This window comes from Nicotiana sylvestris, chromosome 5, assembly GCF_000393655.2.
Source record: "Nicotiana sylvestris chromosome 5, ASM39365v2, whole genome shotgun sequence".
NCBI lineage: Eukaryota > Viridiplantae > Streptophyta > Magnoliopsida > Solanales > Solanaceae > Nicotiana > Nicotiana sylvestris.
Window position 1 is genome coordinate 159,905,666 of NC_091061.1, and position 11,855 is coordinate 159,917,520.

General features: G+C 37.6%; 2 protein-coding genes across 2 annotated transcripts; both read right to left on the minus strand.

Annotated features, from left to right (window-relative positions):
* Nucleotides 1-231: 231 nt before the first annotated feature.
* Nucleotides 232-669, minus strand: LOC138869568 (uncharacterized). Its single transcript, XM_070147195.1, has one exon. The coding sequence runs from the start codon at nucleotides 667-669 to the stop codon at nucleotides 232-234; it is 438 nt and encodes a 145-aa protein (XP_070003296.1).
* A 7,885-nt stretch (nucleotides 670-8,554) lies between these two features.
* On the minus strand, nucleotides 8,555-9,726 carry LOC104238486 (uncharacterized). Its single transcript, XM_009792845.2, has one exon. The coding sequence runs from the start codon at nucleotides 9,527-9,529 to the stop codon at nucleotides 8,792-8,794; it is 738 nt and encodes a 245-aa protein (XP_009791147.1). The 5' UTR covers nucleotides 9,530-9,726; the 3' UTR covers nucleotides 8,555-8,791.
* Nucleotides 9,727-11,855: the final 2,129 nt, after the last annotated feature.

An 11,855-nucleotide genomic window follows, 5' to 3' on the forward strand; every position in this document is an offset into this window, starting at 1 on the left:
ACATCCAATTCCTCGGGGGCAATGAAGGTTCGGGGGGGGGGGGAAGGGCGTGAGGAGATCTTCTTCTTCGTCCTCGACCACCTGTTCATTGACCACCTGTCCCTCGGGCTCAACCGAGGGCATATGCTGTAATTGCTATTTGGCCACCTGTTTGTCCTTCGACACTTCCGATGTGGATGGTATATATACCGGTGCCAAGTCGTGTACTACAAACATCTCCTTAGTTTCATGCTATTCTCCATATACTGTTTTTACGCCATCCTTTGTCGGGAACTTCATCATTTGGTGAAGGGTCGATGGCACCGCCCTCATGCTATGGATCCATGGCCATCCAAGCAAAGCATTATACCTCATATCACCTTCGATGACATGAAATTTGGTGTCTTGTATGGTTCCGGCCACGTTGACTGGGAGGATGGTTTCTCCCTTTGTTGTCTCACTCGCCATGTTGAAGCCATTCAAGACACGAGATGCTGGTATGATTTGATCGAGCAACTCGAGCTGCTCCACTACCCTTGACCTGATTATATTCGTTGAACTACCTGGATCCATGAGAACACGTTTAACTTGAACTTTATTTAAAAGGATAAAAATTACCAGTGCATCGTTGTGAGGCTGAGATAAGGCCTCGATGTCTTCCTTGCTGAATGTGAGGGTGTCCTCGGGCATGTAGTCCCGAGTCCGCTTCTCACTTATGATGGATACTTTGAATATGGGTCCTTACAGGGCGTCAACTCCACCGATGATCATGTGAATGATATGTTGAGGTTCTTCAGGTTCATTCTTCCTATTTGCGTCTCTTTCTCGGAAATGGTTCTTTGCTCGGTCGCTGAGAAATTCTCGAAGGTGCCCCTCGTTGAACAATCGGGCTACCTCCTCTCTAAGCTGCTTGCAGTCCTCGGTCCTATGACCATGAGTACCATGATATTTGCACATTAAGTTGGTGTTCCTCTGAGAAAGATTTGTTTGTATGGGCTTGGGCCATCTAGTATCTCTAATTTTTCTAATGGCTGAGATGATCCCTGAGGCATCGATGTTGAAGTTGTATTCTGACAATCGGGGTGCTTCCACCAGTCCCAAGTGCCTATCAAACCCGATTTTGCTCATGAGTCCCCAGGAACTTTGACCTCGATCTGCTCTTCGATCATTCCGAGGTATGTTACGCCTTGAAATGTTCCTTCGATCTTCGACGTATGGTTGATATCTTTCCCTCTTCGACCTTGACTCCTTGTCTGCATTTCTTGACTCCTTCGCTAGTAACTTGCTCGGATAAACTGAGCCCGAGGGGGCTCCCAATTGGTCATCCTCGATCTTGATTTTTGATTGGTACCTGTTATGCGCATCTGCCCAAGTCACGGCGGGATACTCGATCAAGTTCTGCTTCAGCTGCTTCGAGGCTACTGAACTTTGTTCATTTAGCCCCTGAGTGAAGGCTTGCACTGCCCAGTCATCGGAGACCAGTGGTAACTCCATTCGTTCTGACTGGAAACATGATACAAATTCCCTCAGCATCTCGTCATCCCTTTGCTTTATTTTGAACACATCGGAATTTCTTGTCACAACCTTTATGGCACCAGCATGTGCCTTTACAAATGAATCTGCCAACATGGAAAACGAGTCAATAGAGTTCGTGGGTAAGTTATGGTACCAAATCATGGCACCCTTAGACAGAGTTTCCTCAAACCTTTTTAACAAAACAGACTCAATCTCGTCATCTTTCAAATCATTTCCCTTTATGCCACAAGCATACGTGGTAATGTGCTTATTGGGATCAGTGGGCCCGTTGTATTTTGGGATGTATGGCATCCGAAACTTCTTCGGAATGGGATTCAGATCCGCATTCGGTGGGAATGGTTTTTGCACGAACTTTTTCAAGTCCAGTCCTTTCAAAATCGGAGGCGCTCCCGGTATCTAGTCCACTCTTGAGTTGTATGTTTCTACCTTTTTGTCATTGTCCTCAATCTTTTTTTCTCCCGACTCGATTCTCTTTGTGAGTTCCTCGAGCATTCTCATGACGGTGGGGTCAGTACCCGAGCCATTGTTGCTTGATCTCTCCGAGGTTGGCTCAACACGATGAGCGGTTTCTGGCCCAGCCATGCTCGGAGTTCTTTGCTGACTCTTTAACTGGGCGATAACAATTTGTTGTGCTTGCAACATTTCAAAAATCACTTGTAGACTGACTTCTCTTTCTGTTTGAGCCTGTGTCCTTTGAACGTCAGGTTGATCCCCTCCGCGTACACTCCCTTCGACATCAGTGTCCAAATCGACGTGCATGGCAACGTGCGAACCATCATCGATGGGGTTAGGTGTTGGTGCTACCCCAGGGTTTAGCGGTGGCGCACCGGTTCCTGAAGCTACTGCATTGTTTTCTCCGTGGGATCCAGACCGTTGTTTCCATGCACGGGTGCGTTTGCTGAGCTAGACATATCTTAGCCTGAAATCAAAGAATCTTTGACAGGAAAAAGTGTGAAGAATAACGTGTGTTATCAGAAAACTAGCACTAAAATAATCATTATTATCTTTAGCCTCACGGTGGATGCCAAACTGTTTACCTCGAAAAATGTGAGCAACAATTAAATATAATTTGTGGTTTTTAAAGATATGTGATTCATTCCAATACTAGTGAATATACAAGTAATGTTAGGTTTAAGCAAGAAGAATTGATGAACCAAACCAGTGTTGTTAGAGCAGTAGGGACCTCGAGCTCGATCATATCGGGGGCCTCGAGCTGGGTCAAGAACAATAAAGTAAAAACAATAAAGTTGAAGGACAATTGTGAGCTCAGTAAACGAGAAAAGTAGAGTAGAATATTCTATTGTTCTCAATGAGAAGATGCTTACAAATGATTGGGGTCCCCTTTATATAGAAGAGGGAAACCCTAATATGGTACATTCCTAATTATGGCAAAGAATTCTATTGGTACAACTGTATAGTGACCTAGTACGGACTCGTACTATTTCGTACAAATCTTATCCTATAATTTATGTCCCGATCCACGTGTTCTTGAGAAATTCCCGCTCTTTCTTGAGTGTCACCAAGATTGGACTGACCTCGAGGCAGATTATGACGAGCCCCGATTTGCTACTCGAGGTGCGCACATCCCGGCCAGGCTCGATTCTTACTCCGAGCTTCTCGAGCTCGGGGCATGATCAAATCCTCGAAATCGAGCTCTCCGATTTCGACCGTATACAACTTTATAATCCAATTATTCATAACATGTGTTTGGTACGAAGCTAGATAAACTTGAATGAATTTCTGTTTTCAATAGTAACTTGAATGTTAAAGTAATGACAATGAAAAAGGGCTTTTAAGTGGGGGTAATATTGCGTTTTGAAAACTTTATCGGTGTATAGTTAATTCGAATATTTATATCACATATCCAATATGAGATAAATAATACCAAAATTTTAGTATAAACTTGATACCAATATTACCTAATACTAATAACCAAACATTAGATCAACATAATCCTAAATTTTATTTTAGATTAAAATTCTGACTACACTAACCATTTGGTTCACATATTAGTCAGGTAATAATACTAATAACCAAATATTAGATCAACATAATCATAAATTTTATTTTAGATTAAAATTCTGACTCCACTAACCAGTTGGTTCACATATTAGTCAGGTAATAATACTAATAACCAAACATTAGATCAACATAATCATAAATTTCATTTTAGATTAAAATTCTGACTCCACTAACCAGTTGGTTCACATATTAGTCAGGTAATAATACTAATAACCAAACGTTAGATCAACATAATCCTAAATTTCATTTTAGATTAAAATTCTGACTACACTAACCATTTGGTTCACATATTGGTTCATCTATAATTACAATATTACATAATCAAAATCCTTTTCAGTTGCCGATGCAATTTGAAGTAATTCCTTAAAAAAAAAAAAAATTATTTTATTCGACAAGATAAGTTTGCTACGATGATTATAGAATTAGATAGACGAGATCTTTTTATTCTTTTTTTAAACACCATGCTGGAAAGATTACTACTGATTAAGAAACAATAAGTTATTTTTGAACTTGTGGTTTTTAAATATGCCGTGAAATTATATATCAGTAAAAGCATGTTATTACTGATAAAATGAAAAGAATAATATAATTAAATACAACAACAACGACCCAATAAAATCTCACTAGTGAAATCTGGGGAGGGTAGTGCGTACGTAGAACCTTACCCCTACCCCGAGGAAATAGAGAAGCAATAATATAATTAAATAGTACTACTACATAAATTTAAAAAAAAATTGTTTTTTTTAACTGGGATTATGCAAACATTTTTAACTATATTTTATATTAATCTCTAAATATATTTTCCTAAGGACATCTCCAACCTTTACCCCATTTTTGGTCCCCAAAATGGGGATTTCCCCATTTTGGGGACAACTTACTCCAACCATTCCCCCATTTTTTTCCCCAAACTTTTTTATATTCTTCTAATTCTTCTATATTATATTATTATCTTTCATTTCAATTTCATTTTTTAATTTCCATTAAACAAATTCCATATTTTATTTTTATTAATTTGTAATTTCCATAATTAAAACAATTCCATAAAATTTTAAATAATATAATTTGTAAGCAATTATTATAGATTAACTAATAATTCAAATAAAAGTGAAATCATTGCGATACAAGATTAATTAAATACATATTACATAACGATAAAATTCATTCGAAATACTAGATAAATATTCAACTTCAACCTCTAGTATTCTCCCATAGATGATCTATTAATGGATTACGAAGTGCAAAATGAGCATCTTTGTCCTTAATTCTTCTATGTCGAAATAAAAATTCTTGAAATCGTTGATTTTCATCTACTGTCATTTCTACATAAAAATAATAAATGCACGAAAATTAATTTATCAAAATTATACACCAAAGTTAAGATATAATATTAATATTATAAAGACATTACATAAACATAATTAGGTATATATAAAGAGATAAATTAAATAATAAAATAATAATAATAATAATAAAGTGATAAATAGTGTACCCCATATTATTAATTTGTAGTTTTGTACGATACAACTACTTCCTTTGATTTGAAATACAATACTACCACTCCCTTGATTCGGATCGAGCCAGCAGAGTAAAACCTGAAAGGAAGCGGTCGAAAATAGATACTACTCCTTAATTTTTATGTTAGAGCCAAATTATCTTTCGCTTGTAGTGAAATTCTGGCACTTGCCATTAAAAAGTAACAGTGTGTTTTACTAGCGCCAGCTAAACTTAGAGCAATTATAAAGTTTAATCATTGGATTATACAACACGGCCACACCTAAAACAATGTAAAGGAACAGGATCTAGGTGGAAATGCCATTGCAAACTATACCAACGGTAGAAGTTTGACTAACATGCACATTTAAACATGAGAACACTGTCCCGAAGAAGGATATTTGACCGAGTCCATAACCACAAAGTTCCGTACCGCGTGCCAACTGACATAATTATACGAAGGAGCTCCAGCTCCGTATATTATGCTACAACTTTCTGTGTGCTAGAGTTCCAACATAATATGATGAAAATTTATACGCAGGAGCTCTATAATCCAGCATATTATGCTGGAACTTTCCGTTCTTCAACAAAACAATGACTATTTTTCAATGATTCGCAAATGCTGGCAATTTTTCAATTACAAGTGCAAAAACTAACTAGTCGGTGCTATTTTTATGGATGTCACGGTTATCAAAAAGAAAAGAGGGTCTTCTGCGACAAAAATGATTTCGTGAATCATTTCATTTAAGGAACAGATTTATACTGGTCCAAGTAAGACGGTAAAAAGCAAAAAGTAGACTGGATTAGATTCAACAACATGATTAAGCCAACCAGCCCAACCTGATCTATTCCTTACACATCTCTGGGATATTTTTTTGAAAAACTAGTTCAGTATAAGACATGTATAAGCAAGTCAATTATCTGTTGAAAGAACTGCAATGAAGAATTGGAAGATGCAGTGCACATTTAAAGACCAGTACAAATCAAAGAAAGATCTATCCGGTGCTAGGCATGGGATCTGCTGGAAGGTGTTTAGAAGATAACTATGAGGGCACAATAAAGTTGACATGAGTTGGTATGGTGGTTCTAGGTAGGATTTCACTTCGGAATTGCTGACATATTGTAGCAGTTCTTCATGCAATCAACTTAGCATATGAAGAAGGAACGATAACAAGAGAACCGAGAGTCACGTGTAGACAGCAAACAAGCTAAACGACATTGAGGAAAATTTCTGATACATTGGCCGTATCAGGCCACAAGATGTAAAGGAGCACTGACAAAACGACGAAAGACATTACTCATGCTAGAAGAGCCTCAAGTGCCTATGGCACCAATAACAGCACAATCTGCTGGAACCACATAGAATTGCAGAAAATTGCTACAGTTTGCTCCATACTCTTGGTTAAGGTGATGTTTTGCTCAACCTAAAACTATTGAGGCAAAAATAAAGGAAAAATATCTGGAGAAGGAGAGTGTGAAACCTGAAATTGATGATAATTCCTTTCAGCAAACTAAGGACTAACCCCAAAACAAATCAGCAAATAGGTCAGCAGATGAACATCTGTATATTATTCCACAATATTCATTCAACCTAAAACTAAGTTCTTGTCCAAAAAAAAAAAAGAAAAGAAGGGAGGGGTGTGGGGTGGGGGGGAGGAAGCAGGCAAAACAAGGTCAGTGACCAATTTTTCAACCAAAAGATCCTTTACTTCATTACAAAAAGAAATTCCCACAATCAGATCCTTTACTTCAGGGCACCTCTTTCTTTGCAAACTAGGTCAAAAATAAATGAGAAATTAGGTCACTGAATCAACTGCTTCCTTGATCTTATTTTCTCCACCACATTAGGTATTATTGATAGGTAATGTAAGAATATTATTGATATAAAAAGAACATTTATCTTAATGCTGGATCCACCACAATAGTATCTATAAATGACTAAGCTAAATCTTTGCAGAATTCATTGCTCATTAGCTGAAAACAGCTTGTCCACTAGCTGCATAAATGCAAAACACTCTTTTTAATACCATAAACCTTATCATATCACATGTTCACATTACTGTAGACAAATTCATGGAGGCAAGTAGGCATTACATATACTGTACAAGAGATGGTCTCCATGCCAATGTATGTTAATGCAAGAAGACATTCTTTGTGGATCTTATTAGAATAAGAAAATATTCAATCACAAGTCCCTTGACCACCTCAACAAATCTGGGGCATTCTTTAATATAAACTACAAAGACATCTCGTCACTGATTAAAACAATCAAGTTTAATCTGAGTAAGCCTGCAACTAATCAATAAACAATTAACAGATTAACACAGTAATCAACAAAAAGTTGGCCCCAATCCTCTAAAATCTCTAACCACAAGCCTGTCCGAACATTTAGACCTAGACCTTGACAAAGAACTTACCGGTAGTTACTAAAACAAAGCATCAGGTAGATTCTGGATAAGAACTATAAGCTTCAATGCACAATAACCGACTCAAAAGGTTGGATCATAAAGTTAAATGTATAACTCACTGCCCCACACAAAATGAAATGGCTCCATGCCTCGAGAAGCTATTCATTGGTAGCCTGAGTCTAATATCTTATATTTTCTCTAGATCAGGGAACAGCACTACCATCATTAGGTTGTTCCAACTTGCTCTACCATCACTAGTTGCCATTAAACTTCTCTACTATATGCATGAAGAGGTGAATGTGCAGGAATTGAAATCACCCAACTGAGTTGTTTATGCTGATAAGAAGGCACATTAACAGATGACACATAAGAATTCAATCATCGTTAACCACCATCACACATATCATTCATGAAGTTATTGTGATTTTACTTATTTTGTTGATAAGGTAGTTTTATTGATAAAATCAGTACCCGCAAGGTACCAAAAACGGAGTACAAAAAGTTGGACTTGTTTTCAGATTACCCAAGACCAAGAGCAGAATCTAACAAGTCCAAGAAATCATCTGTGCTAATTACAGGATCTACACCATGCCAATAAGATAAATTCTGCATACATCTTTACTTTACAAAAAAAATTGACACTTTTTTCCATTCAAAGTATCTTCTATTCCTCTCAAGCCAAACTGTCTAGATTACGCATAAAGGGATTAGCTTTCCGTATCTTCTTCAGGTTTTTGTTCATTGGCCTTTTTTATTTGATATTATGAAACAAATGAAGTTTTGTGAGAGATGGATTCAATGGATCAAGGCTTGCATTTCCACAGTTAGATTCTCTGTTTCATTGTGATTTCACTCCTTTTTGCTCACACTACAATCAGACCTTTTATAATCTTCATAGCATCCAACCAAAGTGGAATGCAAAATACATAATATATCAACACCACTGAAATTTTTTCTTAATGGTAAGGTAGTTCCTAGTCCACAGGCAATAAATGAAGGATAATGTAAAAAACATCTTTAAATATATTCTAGCAAATTTGAAAGAACTCATAAATCTTTTGAATATCCTAGAAAAAGCAAGAGATTGCAAAAATAGCTCCTTTCAGACCTAGGAATAATGAAGCCAGAAAACGAAAGTACATCTTCATTTAACATTTAGAATCTCAAGAAATTTAAAACCTGCCAAAGCATAGGAAGAAACTAAACCACAAAATCTCCTCCCACTATAACAAATCGTGCATTTAATTTAAAACTAACATAATTCAGTTCTCTATGTTCAACTTTGTAGAATAGAACTAACAAACTAAAAATGGACTGAGCCATAAATAGCAATATACCAAACACATTAATCTAGTTCAAAATATCACTAGCAAAGAGAAGAGCATGTAAATTAAGAAACAGGCATACGCGATCAGGCCACGATGTTCATCCCCACAAGATGCCAGTTCAACCACGAGCCTAGTGCAAACCCGGGTGGACCATATCACGAAAACTCCAGTCACCACTTTAATCACCAATCCACCAGGCAAAAACAACGAGATCGCGGACAAAATCACAATAGGCAACATACAGTAACCGATCAGGCTAACACACCTGTATAAATCCAAATTCCCATTTCGGCCCGCGAGCATATTGAACACTACGTAAAGAAACAACGAAGCCATTATAACCCAGCCTAATATAATTCCAAAATGAAGCTTTCCTGCAAGTAATTGAAAAAGCCCAAATGCCATGAGAAATATAAAAGGCCCGGACAGATCAGCGTCTTCGTGAAGATCTGATTTGACGCGGAAGGGATTGAGAATACTGAGGGTTTTTTGGTAAATTTGTTTTGTGTTAATTCCTAGCTCTTCGAGTAACGGCGGCTCGTCTTCGAAACCCGTCGAACCGCCGCCGATTGTGGTGGAGGCGAATTGAGGAGTGGAAAATGAAGTGGAAGCAGCTGCAGATCCTACATCGAAGGACATGAAAGGTATGCTAGGGTTTGATGATTTCGGCGGCTGAAACGGCGCCGTTGGAAGTCGACGTTGTTGTGGACCGGGGTTTCCGCCCGACGGAAAAACCACCGGCGGGACGTTGAACTCTTTCGCCATTGATCGGAGATCTGGAGATTGTTAATCGCAATAAAATTTGAGAAATTGGATCGAAGTTGAGAGGGATACAAAGAAAAGGCTTCGATTTGTTGAAGAATGGGATATGGAAAACACGCGCTTCAATAGGAGTGAGATTAATTAATAGCGAGAAACCAGAAGCTTTGAAGCTAAGGCAGCAAATGCAGTGAAATAGTTTCGTAAAAATCCCATTTGAAATGTGGAAAGGGAAATTTTTATATACCGGGTGAAAAACCAAAATATTTTAACAACGGACCAAAAAATAAATAATCATATTAGAGACGTAATAGAGAATTAAATTATGTGATCTTCAAAAAAATTCTTTATTCCAACAAGATGAAAATTAGCACTCACAACAAGTAGTGCCGTTTATTTTATTTAATCAAAATAAGTCTTCTATTATTGTAAAAATGAAAACAAAGTGATTCAGATTTTTAATTGAGAAATATATACTTTTAGCCTTTTAACAATAATAGCCTATAAAATATTTAATTTTGTATATATGTGTATTAAAAACATATAATATACATTTACCCTCAAAATCGAATAACAATTAAATTTGTAAGTAATTTTAAGAATACGCGGATTAATTTGATACAAAGCAATAAATTGAGTTAGATTGAATAAACAAAGATAAAATGAGTTCAAACCACACAAGGAAGATAGTTCCAGTATATTCACCATCAATCCGGGCTCACAATGGCCAGCAATGATGAACAAGAAAAAGAGCTACAAAGAAAATAATAATATATTACTTTGGAATGCGTGTTACAATGTTTGTTATGAATTTCAGACCCCCTTTATATAGTAGGGGAGTCCTACTTTAGGTACAATTCTATAAAAGGTAAAAAATCTCCTAATTAACTGATAGCTGGTTCTTCATCGATACGTGCTAAGATCCCGGCCGTGATATCTAGTCGGTCACGGATATCACGGCCTTCTACTGGCCGTTCTTGATTGCCCGACAATATTCTTCGAAGTCGTTCAAGGCTAGGACCGATCCCGAATCATGACCCCGCTATTTTTTAGGGAGGGCGTCATGCCACCGGATTCTGACTCGATGAGACCTTTGCCTCGATTTCGGTCCCTTGTCATCATGTCTCGAGCTTGGCTTATCTTGTCGGAGATTGGGGTGTACTATGAGCCCGGTTTTACTCATATACTGATAATTCCCTCGTTTCTCGAAGAGTAAATGACGAGAAACGACATGAGCTCCCGATTCCTACTTCGATACATCGTGACATAAACGGAAAAACACCCAAAACGTCTCGTCGGTCATGTCACAATGGCATTAAATGCATGTCAGCCGCCGATCGCCTATCCCTGGATGCGAAACGTCACCGAACTCCGATAAATACCCCCTCTTTTGTCCATTTTTCACTTTACACTAAATCTTCTACCTTCGTACCTTCAGGAATTCAATACGCTCTAGCATTTTTACCTTTGTTACTCAAGGTTCTTCAGTACTTTGCAAAAACTTTTACTCATCTTTTACTCAAGCCAACAAGTCTGATCCTTCAACTTTCAATCTTTCTCCATCTTTTCCAAGCTTTTTCTTACATAACAATGGCAAAAACCTCAAAATCTGTTCCTCAAAAGGATGCTCCTTCTTCCTCACGACCGACCACTGAGGTCGAGGAGACCATACCCGATACAGTTGTTGATGAACCGGCGGAAGATCCTCCCTTGAAGATATTCATTCCCGATGGTTGTTCGGTCACGATGACTTTAAGGTTGAGAAGCCTTCTTCGGTACAGGGTCGGCGTGAGGAGGCCTAGAGATACAGTTGCTCAATTACCGAACAGGTTCTCCCCACTGTTACAACCCATATCCACATGTGTTAGTTCATGCCATATATTAGTTAACATAAATCCAAGAAGGAATTATCTTTGAGATGATAAGAAGTCAATCTTATTGGTCTTAAGTGATACAAGAGTGTATAAGGGTGATTAACAAGTATTAGAAGTTAAATGAATCAAGGATGTTGTAACTCGTATTTTCAGGTAAATCTAGCGGTGCTTAATACACTCAAGAGGTCATGTATTAAGGTATTTTAATCATATAATATCCGTATCATAAGTCTTGAAGTCAAATGAGTTATGAAACAAAAGTCGACAAAAATTGTCTCAACTTAGGTTCGTAATTTTACTTAAACATTAGGTCAAATGTTTCTAATCTTTTCTCCTAATTTACAAGGAATTACAGGGTGATCTACCAACCAAATTAAATATCTATGAGTCTAGTTTCCAACGCATTAAACCGTTCATCGATACGATCTCGGAGTAGAGAGATATTCGCATTTTCGCGA